The sequence below is a fragment of the Habropoda laboriosa genome, unplaced genomic scaffold (genome assembly GCF_001263275.1).
Source record: "Habropoda laboriosa isolate 0110345459 unplaced genomic scaffold, ASM126327v1 scaffold9, whole genome shotgun sequence".
NCBI classification, from domain to species: Eukaryota; Metazoa; Arthropoda; class Insecta; order Hymenoptera; family Apidae; genus Habropoda; species Habropoda laboriosa.
In genome coordinates, this window is record NW_017100191.1 from 2,149,434 (window position 1) to 2,165,047 (window position 15,614).

Here is a 15,614-nt window from a genome sequence, read left to right on the forward strand (position 1 = left end):
TCGATTCCTGGAACAATAAACGATCCTGTTTCGTCGTTACCGGTGCCTGCTGTGTTATTAATAACATTTCGACGGGAGTGGAAAAAATTGGTTACAAAATTGTCAACGTTGAAGTTTCCCGCGCGGATGGAAAACTGGATGGAAAATCAGATATGATATTTAATCGGGCGTTGGAAAAAATTATAAATATAACGAACGTATAAAAGCGGTGCAGAAAAAATTGGTGGAAAAATTCACAGTAATAAAATTTCTTTATAAATCAACAGTGAAATTATTAGGTGTACAAATGAATTCGTGGCCCTTGCGATTAATCAGCTGTAACTTTACTTTGAACCGAATCTCTTTTCCCGCTGTGTCAGAGTTCTGAAGTTGCTTCTATTAGCAAAACAAAACACTATCGGACTCGATGTGACTAATGGCATAACCTAAGGAACAGTGGAGAACACTATGTCGTTGGATAAACAGCATCTTAGACACTGCATCAGTTTTGCATTTCAACTTAAAAAAAGTGCTCTTGAAGCGAAAGATCTTTGGGATGGGAAATTCTGCCTCGTGCAGCTTATTCCCCAGACTATTATCTCTTTCGCTCGCTTCAGCACCATCAAACCGATTCAAAATTGAAAACATTTTATACAATCTATTGCTGTATTCTATCGCTGTAACCGCGAGTCTGCTATTGTTCTCTTAATTTTGTATTATTGCCATAACTTTAATATAGCTTCAAAAGACCTATGTTTGTATAACATTTTTTTTTTAATTTCAACCCGTGGAATATACTGACAACGTTTGGCCGTTAAAACCTGGGACACCCTGTATATATGTGTCATGGGATGTAATAATGTTACCAGTTAGTTGGAAGTTAAGCTCAGAGGTGAAGCTAGCATAGTTAGAGTGGAGAGGGTTCATAATCCAGGTGGAAATCTTATCAGCAATGACTTGCTGAGGAAACTCCTGAAGCCGGTTGAAACAATTCTGTCTTTGGGCGATCGCGTAATAAATTCCCGTAACAACTCGCGGCGTAGTTGCAGGAAGTGCCTTGGAGCTTAGGTTTCGGCCCCCGTTTCCGGTTAATTAAAGACAATTTATTAACCTGAGGCTATTCCAGCTCAGCTATCGAAACTGCAACTCGAAAGCTACCCCCCTGTCGTTATTTCAAGTAGATGCATTAGGATCATCGTGTCATTTGGGGCACAGTCCTGGCAATTTTTAACAGTTTGCAATTGTTGTGGTGTTATTTCTGGTATCCGAAGAGTTCTAGGTAACTTCTAGGAATCTCGTGGATACCTTGAAAGATACTGTGTAGATTCGTGATACATACTCGACTAGAATTTCAATTAGGCATGCCTAAAGACGAATGTGGGCATACCTAAGTTGGGTATTCCTAACAGTTGCCATACGTGGCCCAAATGGGGGTGGCCGAGCGCACGCTTAGGTTGGGCATTCCTAACAGTTGCCATACGTGGCCCAAATGGGGGTGGCCGAGCGCACGCTTAGGTTGGGCATTCCTAACAGTTGCCATACGTGGCCCAAATGGGGGTGGCCGAGCGCACGCCTAAGTTAGGCATTCCTAACAGTTGCCATACGTGGCACAAATGGGGGTGGCATACAGTGTCTTGATGGGGTATTCCTCGTGAGATTTCATTAATGTCTCCCAATGACAGCCTAATAAAGCTATTCTAATGCGGCCCTAACGCGGCCCTAACGCGGCTTTTCCAATTAGGCGGTCATGAATATTCCGCGTTACATACCACATGCGGGCCTAACAGGCAAATCAGGCTGGCCTAATGCGGACCTAATGTCTGCCTAACTGAAATTTCTAGTCGGGTAGTTTATAGATACCTTTTGGATACATCCAAATGTGTTTATTCCAGGCGAAGTTACTTTTCAGAAGTTTTTTTTACGATTTCCTTGACAACAATAGCCTATTCAAGCCAGAGGGCAAATCCCGTTTATTACTTGGTGGCCGCGGAAACTTCTGCGGGCCACATGGTGACCCGGTACTTGCCTCTGCGCGCTCAGTAACGGTAAACATGCCGTAAACCCGCAAAGTCGACGTCTCGGCAAGATCGCCACGCGGGGCTGACACCCCTTTTGGGACCGTCTCTCCCTCTCCGCCTAGATCCCACTCTGCGGACCACGGGGGAGTGCTCGAGGGCCTAGGAGGGCGGCTCTAGGGGGTGAAAGGGCGACGATTTGCCGATGAGGTCAACTTCCCACCTTGACAAAATCCTACATGATAAGCAAAATCACCAGAGAAACGAAATTCTAAGTAAACACTCGACAATACCTTGAGCGCGGCCTCGTCCGCGATATTCGACGTTGTTAAACACCAAGTGCGGTCCAGTCCGCGATAATCGATATTGAAAATAAAGTGCGATTACTATCGCGACATCAATCAGTTGGCACATACGTGCAATATTCATCAACGCCAACCCGACCTTCCAACAAACACGAAGCGCTGGAAGCTGCGTTAACAAAATGCATTGTGGATACATTCTGACTACTTGTGACATGCTTTTCGGGTACAATATCCTGATTTTGTTTAATGCCGGGTCACCGTATAGAGGAGAAGGTTTAAATATGGGCTGGGTGAATCTTGATGGCTTAGAATGATTAGGAGAAATTTTTAGGTTTTTTTTTCAATTATTTCCGAAGCAAAGCAGAGGACTTGGAATACTGTGGATATCTCAGAAATACCTTCTGAAAGTAGGAACTAAAAATATCATCATAGGTACCTCGATATCCATCGACATATAGAAATTCACTATGAAATCTTTTTTGAAGACCTCGTCCAAAATTTTATGATCCCCATTCAATCGTAGAAGTTTTCATGATTCATAAAATTATTTATGGAATCCATCAGCAGGCTACTTCATTCTCGGACGAATGTCCATGCTATTTTTTTTTTAAATTCATACTTCCATCATAAAGTCCTCGTTGTAGATCATGCTTGGACTCACACGCTCTGTAATGTAACCAACAAAATTGACGTAATCTGTGAAATCCATCAGCGGACCCAGACTATTTCTTTATTCAGTGAAAAAAGTCTTTAAGAAAAAATCTGAAATTACTTAACACACTTTATACAGTCTGGAGACCTTAGATACTCCCTCATCTCTTCACAAATATCTTCAAAACCTGAAGAATCACGTACCTAACTCATAGACAATCTTCGGAACATTCTGCGGATGCCAAAAACTACCCTATTCGCTCACGAATATCCTCGAAATTCATTCAATTCTTCCTAGAATCCATAAGCAGACTCAGACACGCCCCAAATCCCCAGACACTCTCTCATTCCTCCGCAACTACTCTGAAAATCCATCAAAATTCAAAATTCTACCCCGGAATTCTGTATTTAAATCACGTCTCCCAAGAAACCGCCTAAAAACCCCGGCGAAACAGGCAACCGCTCCAACCAATCCACGCTTTCAATTTCCGGAGGCAACGTGCACACCCCTTCCAGTCATGTACCGTGTGATTTTCCAAAAATGTGCACGCGAAACGAGCAATCAGCGAAGGCGTAGGCTCCGCGGAATTAAAAACTGATCGTGGGTCGTCGGTTTTCTCTCTTTAATCACGCTGGATGATTGAACGGGACAGGGTTCGCTCAGTGAAGAGTTTCCATTATCGACTGGCAATGGAAACTGGTGAAAGTTTGTACGTTTCCGACGCGGATTGTTCATCGATTGGCTAGCAACTGGCTATACGAAGCGAGTATTTTTTTTCGGGCATCTTTCACTGGAAATTCCAGTGAAAAGTTAGCCGAAACAAGGGGGACAATCTCGATTCACATCGAAAACTGTACCGCCAACTTTGCAATGCAGAGGGAGCAATCTGCATCTGAAGAGGCAGGACGCTGGCCACCGGTGAAACAACGCTGTTGCACGGGTTGCCTGCACTTGGGTTAATTAATTTCCTCTCGTCACTCGTTGCTTTTTTTTCAGCGTGCAGGTTCTCCGATCGATTTCTGGTGAACCAGAGAGGGTATCTTTGAAATCTGACAGATCCCTTTGTTGGGCTCGTGTTTATTTTTCTCTTCGAAGCAACATCGGGGAGCATGGACTACTTCTGAATACACTACTTTGTCGAAAAGGTTTCAGGACAAATCAAACGAAATAGAAATTCTTCAATTATTCAGCAATATTTACACCGCCTAAAATAATTACAAGGACGCTGCTGTGAACAGTTCTATTACGCTATGCAAGCGAAAGGAAGAGCAGCAGAGCAATTAAACAGATACAGAAGAGCTGATTGTTCCGACGCTAATCAATTTTCAAAGAAACGTTTCGAACTATGGGCTAAATTGCGCCGAAGCGCTTCGAAATTGTAATTTTAAATTATAACTTCATTTGCAATTTAATTTGTTGTTTAATCAAGTTTGGATAACTTTCAAAGAGAAACCTGGAAATTCGGTGTTCGGTAGTTTAGCATCCCCGAAACTTTCGCTGTCGATAAGATAGCTGAAAAATTGCGTCTTGAAGACTGTCCGAGACACAGAGATCACGTGAATTATGAAAACAGATCCATCTGAATGGTGGAAAGGAGAATACAATTGCTACAGACACTTACCTTCACATTTCCATATTTCCAAGTGAAAAGGGCGACGGCAGGCAAACAGGCGATGACGCAGCATTCTAGGATGAGAATGGCTGTTCTCATCAGCCAGTTCAAGGATACCACGCATGGGGAATCGTCCTCGCAAGACTCGCAGCCCTCCGCGCATGGAAGACACTCGAACACACCCTCGACATCGTACTGGCTCTCATCCCCCTGTTTAATAATATAACCATAAGTTAGGTGAAAAGGTAGAAACAATATACAGGGTGTCCCAGGTTTTAACGTCCAAACGATAGAAAAAAGAAAAGATATGCAAACACACAGTGGGTGATGAAATTATTAGTGCCACCTGTAAGAAATTGACGGTTTCACGTTATAAGGATTAATTTTCAGATGAAAACCTAGTTATACCGAATTCTCATTATTTCTTTTTATGAAGCGTTGACGTTGAAAAAATTGCAAATACACACTTGGCGACACTTTAGGCAACATTATCTGTCGTATGGACGTTATTTTGTATTAATACTGCAAATTGCCACTTGAGAACCACGTGTTGCAGATCTTGAGCATTTGAATTTTCGTCGCAGTGTTTTCACTACTTATAACGCACAGTGAATTACTTCAAATGTATCGAGAAAAGAATCAAGGCTGTAATTGCAGCAAAAGGTAGCGCTACCAAATACCAACTTTATTGTCACTTCTTAACTGTATTTTTTATAACTACATAAGCTAAGTTTAACTGTTTCGTGTATCTTTAGTGAGCAATCGTCAATTAAAAATTATCCAGCGTGAAAACCTTGATATTGTGATTTTATTTCTACGCAAAAACAAAAAAAAAAAGACATTTTTCCTATTGCGGCACTAATAATTCGATCACCCACTGTACGTCACCGAAATTGAACATTCGTCCACGTCACACCAAGCCCGGATCCTCTCCTTTGAAACGCTCTTTTTTTCGCTTCAATGCGACCGTCCCTTGCCGAGATATCGTCGTTTAAAGAGAACCACAATTTTCAATGCCCCGATAGAACACTATCCTCGTCGCGCACCTCGCATCTCTTACTCTCACCCGTATCACTGACCTATCCCCGCGCACCGCCCATTGAACGACGCTGAGTCACCGGGTTTTTACTACAGCGTACGCATTTCCAGGAAAAAAGCTCTGGGTGGAGCTTGCTTCCTGGAATTCGGTGGCGCATCAATGACAATTCGGGGCGTCGCGCGTCGTATCGAGTCGGAAAAGAGCGGGATTTAAAGGGCACGCCTCCGTTTTATTCTCCGAGCTCATGAAATATCCCGCAGATTTTTTCAACAGTACGATTGATCAAAGTTCCATCTACAAAGTCGACCTCCTCTGGGCAATTCTGATTAAAGTATCCCTATTGGTTTCTGACGATGCTCGAGGTACACTCTCGATGGAGTCAAAGCGACGAATGCTTTTATCAGGTCCTTGAAATCTGGACAATTTTTCTTTGAGCACCGTTTCAGAGGCAATCTCTCGGAAAAAAGAATTCCACGTGAGTTCGGTTACATCGAATTTTTATTGCACAAGTTAATTTGGTATCTATTGGGTCAGAAATGAGCGCAAGTGTTATTCCCCTCCTCGCTGGCCAATAAGCAGCCAGGACAACTTTCACGTAAATCCTGGGGACTATAAATCACGGAGTCGTAAATCGTATTCACGATCGGGACTTAAGTTTCTAGCGGATTTATCGTGCACACAAATCACAGACACCGGGGGCGTTATGGTTTAGGATATTAGGGGCAAGTAACTACGACCAGTTGCCATTTCCGTATCGTGTGAGCGTATGCCTGGTTTCACATGAAAAGAACAGCCTACAACTTATTGCTGTCGAATTTATAGTGCCACAATTTCCTGTCGCGATATTTATTTTCTTTTCTCGCTATTTTCGTTTCTTCTTTTTCTTCAAAGTGACGGCAGAAGCCTTATTGCCGTCGAATTTATTTCACGATAATTTTCTCCCTTTTTCATTTTTCTTTTCTTCGAAACGACGCGCTGCAACTTCTTGCAGCTGAATATATTTTACGACAGCTTTTTACGGCGATATTTCTTTCCTTTCTTCGTCTTTTTCTGTTTTCCGTGAAGTGTTTATTGCGGACCTGGAAAGGAGGAGCCGTCCAATGCGGGACGAGCAGCTTATCGAGGACGAAACGAGCATAGCTGTGCATCGTTGGTTAATCAGGCCCCTATGGAACGGATCGTTGGCTATTTGGTGGATCAAATGTGGGATCGCATTGGTCACGACGATCGCACGATTTTAATTTAGGAACTGATACGATTAGCAAGCAACTTTGGCAATCAGAAAATTGGAATTTTGCAAGATCGTACTTTAGAGCCCTTATGCATCCAATGTAAGATACTTTTTACTGCAACAAATGTGTTTAATTTTGAAGAAGCAACGAACTTTCTGCACATCGAAATTCTTCGATGTATTTCTGAGAATCGTGAAAATTGACATTGGAACCCTAAAATTCTTTCAGCGATTGTCTCTAACTTCAGAAATCATATTTCTGAAAACCTGTTTGCCCTGCGTTGCTATCTGTTCCAAAATTAAAAATTCCGCAGCGCTTCTAGGTGAACGAATGTCGAGGTGAACACGTCATTCTAAATTCGAGCCACGTTGCAGTCGCTTGTCAGCGGCTGTTTCTCAATAATTCGCGTTGTATATTGTCTATTTCCAGTCAACAACGCGGAGACAACTAGATGCAGTCTCACTCTCGGTGAGTGTAAATAACTTAGCCCAATTCTCTGTGTACACGAACTACTTGAATATTCGCGACAGATATCCGGCTAGGCCTTGCAAGTTCTAATTTAATTCGTCCCCTTGAGTATTTTTGACAAGTTAGACTCGTCATTCAGACTGAAGCATTATCTAGCAATTTCATGATTATGCGAACTGTTCAGAAGGTTCTGATCAGTTACATTAAGCCAACCTTAATTTGTACATTTCTTCAAAAATAAAGATGTAACTGACACGCGAGGATTTCAATTGCCATTATGAAACAACAATAAGTGTGACATCTAGAAGTAAGCTTGGTGTTTACTTATTCTTTCGTGAACGCTCATTAAGATATTCTTGTTGTTCTCTGACAGAGGAGCATCATCCGGATTGATTCACTGTTAAATTGCACGGCGTAACAGCACAACTTCTTTAACGTCACCTTTGTTACTTCTTCAATTCCATCGCGCGGCACGAGTGCAGCTAAAGTTCGTTAGCTAGTTTATTAATAGGTTTTCCCAGAGAACGGGCACATTGTTTGAGATTGAACTCGTGGGAAACATTGAAACAAATTGAATTAAAAATTCACTCTGAGAAGGAGAAGCAACGAAATGTGGAAGATATATTGTCCACTGCAATTTATCATTACGCTGGTAATTGTGATTAAATTAACATCGAAATATCATTTGGAAAGCATAATTCGACAATGCATTGCAATTTTTGCACAGTTACTGTGAAATTGTTAATTGATATTTAATATCACGTGGTTTCCGCTGCGAAGAATTTCAGCCGACAAGATTTATCGAAAATTATGAGGAATAAATTGATGCACGGGGGCGGAGGATTGTAGGGGAATATTAGAGAAATATTTTACCTCGCATGAAGATGTGTTCTATCTCGTTCCGTTCATGAGTAACGAAGGTTTAAAGATTTCGAAGTTTGGCGCCCGGCGACGAGCAACCCGCCAAGTGTCTATTCCCTTTAAGAGACTCTCGGCAAGTTCGGAGTAAAGAATTGCACATGGAAGCTGTACCACATCGTTTTTATTGTCACATTTTAACGATATTTAATTACATCAGTCACAATACTCACGTGAAAAAGGAAGAATTGAGAAATGTGAAAGTTTGGCGCCTGGCAACGAGCAACCCGCCAAGCACGTGTCCCCTTTATTAGTCTCCGGTGACATTTTTGCGTAACAAATTGCACGTCTGATTTGGCAAATGTATTACTTTCTTTCTTCTCTTACATTTTACTATAATTCAACAATATCAGCCCGGGTATTCGCTGAAATATAGCAAAATTCCCCTTTCACCAAAAGAAAATCCAAAATATCTCACCGGAACACGAACAAAAAAGCCTTTCGTTTATTTACTAATCGCGAGACCTGGAAATCCGCTTTAGTCGAGGGGGTAACGCGCTCGAAGGATCACCAGTCCCCTTTTTCGAAACTCATCGTTCCACGAAGAACTCGCGCTGGAAAATCCACATTCAACCGACAACGTTTTCGTGCTCGCTGAAACGCGGGAAAACCGGTAAATGCAGCCTTGACGAATAGCGAAGAGATGGGGTAGAGGAGGACGAGGGGGGCCGGTAAGCGCACAAACAGGCGGAACGGAAGCCGGATACCACTCGCCACCTGATGGTAAGCGGGACGTGCCGCGACGAATCTACAACCTTTCGCATTTGCCAGTGAAATGGGTCAATCACTGGCGCGGCCTTCCACCCACCCGCCGCAAACATCTGTTGCGATAGCTCAGTAACGAAATAATTCGCGTTAACGGTGATTCAACGCTGTGTACGCGGTTCAAACCGTTGATTCGATTGCCGGGAGCTGAATAACGACGATGACGATCATAATATTCGAAGCTGGCGGGATGAAAATTCAACGTTTCTGCCGGGTTCTATTGAAAAGTGACGTCAAGATTGGACGAACGGTGGAGATTAGTGGAACAGAATCGTGTATAGTCAGGCACGGTAGAACAGGTACACGCTTAGGTGTGCAGGTGAGCTTATCGGTGGAACGAGATCATATGTGACCAGGCACGAGTAGATGAGAGCCAGTGGAACAGGTCGACGACTGGACAAACGCGGTGTGCACGGCAGAGATAGCGACTGAAATGGATCGGCGCTTAGGCGGACAAAAGTGCATTAATCAGTGGGCAAAGTCGATTCGTGGACAAACGGGTGACGATATCGGTAGAATGCCACCACTGTGTGCCCGTTGATCAGTGGTACAGGTCAACGATTGAGCAAACAAAAGTAAAATTAGAGCGTGGATGAATGTGAAATGAATGCGTAGAATTAGTTGGATCAGTGAAACGGATCAGTATATAGACCAATCAGTCGATCAGTAGAACAGGATAGAATGCGTCGATATTAGGATAAGACATGTCGAAATCAAATAGTAGAACAAATCGATGTGTTGAAAGGTTCTTGATCAGCTCAGGTAGACTGAGTCTATGTGAAATCAAGCGTAGGTGGATTAGTCAGTAGAGTAGATCACTGGTTTTGCATACAGGAGGCATGTTAGTAGAATAGATCGATATATAGTCAAACAGAGGTCAGTAGTACAAGTCAATGCTTAAACGCAGAAGCGATAATATCAACAGACTAAGACTACACATGGTCAGACAAAGTTCTAAGCTGTCAAAGTAGCAACGAACTAAAATAGAAAAAATGCGTTGCGTCACCACAACATTCTCTAATTACATATTATCATACGTAAATAATTTTTCAAAGTGAGTTTCTTTTGGAAATAAAATTCTGCACCCTGATGGAAGTGATTTGGATCAGATATCAAGCAGTCCACACTCGAAACGACATTCCCAGGTCCCATCACCGTTGACAGGCGAATTCTAATCAGAAATCAATCAGCCGTAGCTTAGGCTATGCGCCGGTTTGCGTTTAACTTCGCCAGCGATGTCTGGTGTAATCAGAAATGACACGCTGTCACTAGGGACAGACACTGAGCTTGCAATATCGACGACCCAGGGGCACGCTCGATTCCTGTCAGCCTCGTTTCGATCTAACCGCCGCGTCTCTGAGGCGTGCCATTCTCTGGAACCCGGTTGTGGAATTTATCAGCCGTCGCATAAATCCTTCGAGCGAATCTCGTAGCCTGCACTTGGAAATTTTCGATAACTGTCTCCATTTCGAGGTTCAGAAGTATCCTTAACCAATTCTAAAATACCCATATTTGTGGTTCTCTTTCGACGAAAATGAAAATGTTTCGTAAGTGAACCTTCCGTCACTGGAAAGCATGTACCTCGAATTAATAATCCCGTACATTTCATTTAGAAACATTGAAATATGACAGCGATACAATTATTTCTATAAGAAGCGACTTTTGGTTTAAGATTTTGTAAAATCAAGTGAAAATTTTTGCACAGTCTAGTCGAAGCAGAAAGAACCGACTGATTTTTTAAGCAGATAATTAGATTATAGGACTTGACAAAGAGGATTATAAAAATACTGATTCTTTATAAAATGGTGGTCAGCTGAAGTTACAGTTGCAATTTCTATTGCTATTTTATCTAAATGTATGCAGCTTTTTCAGCGAAAGAAAGAATGTGTAAAACAGGTACCTAGCAAAGAATGGCTAGGAGGATGTGAGGTTTGCGTGATTTATGGAGCACCGATCGACGACTTAAAAACCGACGAGAAACAAATGGCCGAACGATTACGGGAACGGCTCGTTACGTGGCGGGGAAAATGGCCCCTTGTCCATTTTCGTTCGATCGGCTGATCGATGGACCAGCGTGGTAATTAAAGTGGGAAGAATGGCGCAATAAAAGAGCAACTTCCGGGGTCCTCGTGGCTCTCCAATCACCACTGAATGGACAATGAAATCTGGTCCATGAGGTTTTAAAAGCTAATCGATACATTAACTCCAAATTTTACAAACACGTTCTACGTACATGCCTTGACCATGAAGTTGTACAATATGAGAAAAAATACATTTGCCACATTTAACGTACCATCACTTTTGTATTTTCATTTTTGCAAATAATTTTGAAATAGGCAGACACAGAGGCAATCTTCCGGCTGATAAATCACTACGAATTTTTCAATTTCGAGCATAAGGAAGTATGGATCGGTGACTGCTATGAAAAATGAACCCATCGATGTTAACAATTTATAACTTTTTCGATGCACATTATTATTCCACGAAAATAATTCATTTATACCTGTCCAAAGGTTGCACAAGTATGTACGCAGCATTTCAACTTACTACGGTTTACACTTTTTGAACAAGAAAATATCACAAACACGGTAAATAAATTTTAACAACGACTTACACAAGTAATCCTTGAATGTGCCACTTAGAACCCTCCTAAAGCTAATTATTCGTTACCTAGCTACATTTTCTACTGCAACTGTTCGCATCTTGCAACTCCAGGTGGGAAGATAAAAATTTCACTAGATGTAAATATTACAAAGGAGCCAGAAAATTTTACTCCAAGTGCCAAGGCAGTTTGGTAAACTTTTTCACTCGAATTCTCAGCCGGTTGAATTTTTGACGAATTCCCCAGCTGGGAATGAAGTTACTCGAAAAAAACGGGCTGCGGAGAGGGGGAGGAAGCTGGGGAGAGGGTTGAATGGGCGCCGGTGAAAAGAGGAAGCTGCTTTCGGTGCCATTGTCGCGGAACAAAGGGGGCGGCAAGTGAATTCCCAAAGGTTCTACGGCTAAAAATGGTAACTTTTCAATCTCTTCGAACGAAATGTAAAAAAAAAGGGAAAAAAGGGAAATCAGCGAAACGGAGGGAGTCGATGGGGTGATGACGGAAACAGTAGCACGAGCAGGGGTTGCATCGTAAACACGAATAACGTCACGAGACATTAACAGACAATGGATGGAGACAATGGAACTGTTCTTTTCACTGGTGCCCTCAGTAATGTCAATCCGACACGTTCCACTGTGTGTTCTTAACTCTGGAACAGCGGTGGTGCAGCAGGGGGAGGGAAATGAACGAAAAGAAAACAGACAACCAGCTTTATTGTTCCGTTTATTGTTCGGGCATTATTTCGTCGGGACAAAACAACGCCCGAGGACTCCGTAAAAGAAATGAAGATATAGATGAGGGCAAGGGAGGGCGGGTGAACGGTGTGGCGGCAGAACTGGAGGGGGATAGGACGAATTATTGTCCTCGTTCTACAACGAGGACGACGACTACGGTAATTGAGAGGCTGCATCGAATAGCGTTGCATCACACACTCCGCTTGAAATCCCCTTTTCCCCGAGAGGGTTGTTCCATTTTTACGGGCCTTTTCAAACTGGCAGCAACTGCTGTAGATTGTGTATACCTGTGTGCGTTTGGTGGCATACGTTGGTGGTAATAAATCAGCCGTTATTCTTCTGGGGAGGATCGTGACCCGGTTGCATACCCGGTATATTCGAGGGAGGAGATCATAATTATGATTTTGTGACGTGCTTGTGATCTAAGGGAGAAATATCGAGGGTGATTTTGGGAACGAGAGGGACCAGAATTGAGATGTTCTTGGATTTTGTGATGTGCTTGACGGAGTATTACGGAAGATTCATTTGGACAGAAAATTGGGAATGATTTTGGAAACAGGGGAGAGTGACTTTCCCTTTTGTGGCATTTATGACCAGACGAATGATCGTTGCAAGCGATAGGTACCTTGGAATGACCGAGCAAGAGCAAAATTTGTGATTGAAACGACAATTTTTATCACTTTCTGTTGCTTGTAATAACTGTTACAGTTCGATTCGAGCAGTTAAATTTGGTAAAATTAGAAATGAGATCAGCAACGTAAAAAAAACAATTAAGAATTCCTCTCACATGATTGAATATCGCTACATTTCGTTCTGGAACGTTTGTGGTTCCAACAACTCTATTCCAAAAAAACCTGGAATGCAAGACAGTTTATCGTTTTGCTGGCCAGTCGATTCGAAATTAGGACATAACAACTCCGGAAGAAGTAATTAAGAAGGTGCACATTTTCCAAGAAGACAGAGAGAAGAATCCGTGGGATTTTCGCGCGAGAAGCGAGCGATAGAATTATTCCATTTACACAGCTCCCCGGCGCAGAGATTAATCTCTCGAGCGGCGTAACGAAGGGGCGGAAGAAGTCACGGAACTACCATTTTTTCTCCCCGAATGGAGACTCTGCAAAGTTCCCTGGCAACGTGCCAGAGTAACAAATATTATGTCTTCTACAGACTGTTGGCATGAAGCAGTGTGGCAAGTACGAAAAGGAGAGAGGTCGTCGTTGGATCTCGAAATTCAGTGATTTTTCACTCGACACACTTCGCTGTGCCCCCCAACCGCTCGTTTCGAAGTGTTGGAACCCCTGCTAAGGAGATTTTTCACAGAGAACAGTTAACCGAATTTCGAACGAAATTATCGTCCCCTCGAGTGCCAGAATTCGTTAACAATCGCTATCTAAATTTCAAGGCAACCGCGACCAGAACCGAACGAATCTTCATTTCGTAAATCCAACCACAAACCCGACGGAGTTTCACCTTTTTTAATTAAGAGAAAATAGTTTCGATATGCGAGAAACACCGTACACCTCGTAATTTCTGTGCATCGACCGAAATAAAAAAGTAACCAGATTCTTTCGTAACGTACGAAGAATTCCCCTAGTTGCGAACAACGTCCCGTAGAGACGCGAAAATGCCATCACGAGTTTCCTCGTGTCGCTTAAGAATTTTCTGCACCGATTCACGGCTCTGCCTTTAATAGATAACTTCCAGTAGCCTACACAACTACTTCGAAACCTGTCCAAGGGAGCTGAGACTCTATTAACGTCAATCTCGGGACGGTATCGGCCTCCGCATAAATCTCAGTCTTTCCCTCCGTCGGGAAAACGATCCTCCCTCCTTCGCCTTCATGGTCCTTCATAAATCATCAGTATCTGATTTACGTCCGTCATTTTATCCCTAGCACCGTTCAACCAGAATGCCAGTGTTTTCGTACACCCTGTATTTAGGGAGGGAACGTCTGTCGATTCGTTGGTTCTTTTACGCGAAAATGGATATCGACAGAGCAGCCACGCTGTCATCCGCACTGTCATACAGAGTTACGTGTCCGATTTGATGGGCACACCTGAAACGGACAGCGAAACAATTTCGTACTAGCGTTCATTCGAAACGCTATTAATTCGTTGCAGTTTCGCTCTGACGTTTAAAATCGGCGTACTTTTCGTTGTCAGATGCGTGGCGGTTGGCACAGGACGTCTCTGCGGTCAGCTGATCGAATTTTTTGTAAATCTGTCGATACTAATGGCCGTTGATTGGAGATTCTGGAGGACCAGGTGGGTTGCATGTACGCAGGGACATGGTTGCATTCAGGTTGCATACAGTGAGGAGTATGTACTGCTTGCGTACATTTCGAGGCGGGAAATAAAGAGTATTAAATTTTAGAAATTTTTTTGGAAGAAAGCATAGGTAGAAGTTAGATTAATTTTCTTTTTTAGGTGATGGATATACTTCTTGAATATAGTTTTTCTAGCAATTTTTTTCAAATACTGGTAGTTGAAGAACTGGAGACATTTTTATGGAAGATTGGAAATAAGGTCCCTGATCACTTCTGATTGTCGTTTAACATTAAGACCTCCACTTTCTCGCAAAATGAAGGATATTCGTGAAACAGATGTACAGATTTTTGTTACCAAACACGTATCTTTCCTGAAATTCTTAAAGAATTGAACTGTCAAATTCAAAAATTAATTTTTCTGCGATTAGCTTTTCTCGTTTGATCGAAAATATTGTTTAACATCGATGGAAATTAACAGGTACTCCTTTGAATTTCGAAAATTCAGTTAGAATTATAAATAAACTGTACACATGCTTCAGTATTAAATCATTTCTAAATACAGAATTCACCGAGAAAATAATGCGAGGCAGCAAAATGTAAACAGTTATAACTGTTATGACATGTAGACAGAACTTTACATTTCGTTACAATATAAACATGTACGATATAAATGATTTCGCAATATTATACCAAGCAAACGTTGAATAAAGTTTTCTCTCGCATAAAATATTATTCGACATAATTTTAGCTTTACTGTACCTATAGTTAATCGATGACTACAGGTCAATCTGATTTTCAATCATTACAAACTTAGTCTCACCATAAGTAGGTAATAAAAACATTAAAATATAGTAGCTTATTGAAGAGAGTTGTAAAAATGTATAAATGACAATACGTACTGTTACAACAAATTGTTGGAAATATAAATTTATAATAAAATTGTGAAAATTAATAAATTATACCGTGTTATAATAACGGAAATCTCCCGCGAAAATTTCCCGCGAAAATTTCCCGCCTGACCTAACCGACG

At 42.1% G+C, this 15,614-nt stretch overlaps 1 protein-coding gene across 1 annotated transcript in view; it reads right to left on the reverse strand.

Annotated features, from left to right (window-relative positions):
- LOC108580263 (probable G-protein coupled receptor 158) overlaps positions 1-15,614 on the reverse strand; it is a 199,729-nt gene that overhangs the window by 86,287 nt on the left and 97,828 nt on the right. Inside the window, 1 exon segment of the mRNA XM_017943973.1 lies at positions 4,573-4,773. Coding sequence (XP_017799462.1) covers positions 4,573-4,773 — 201 coding nt within the window.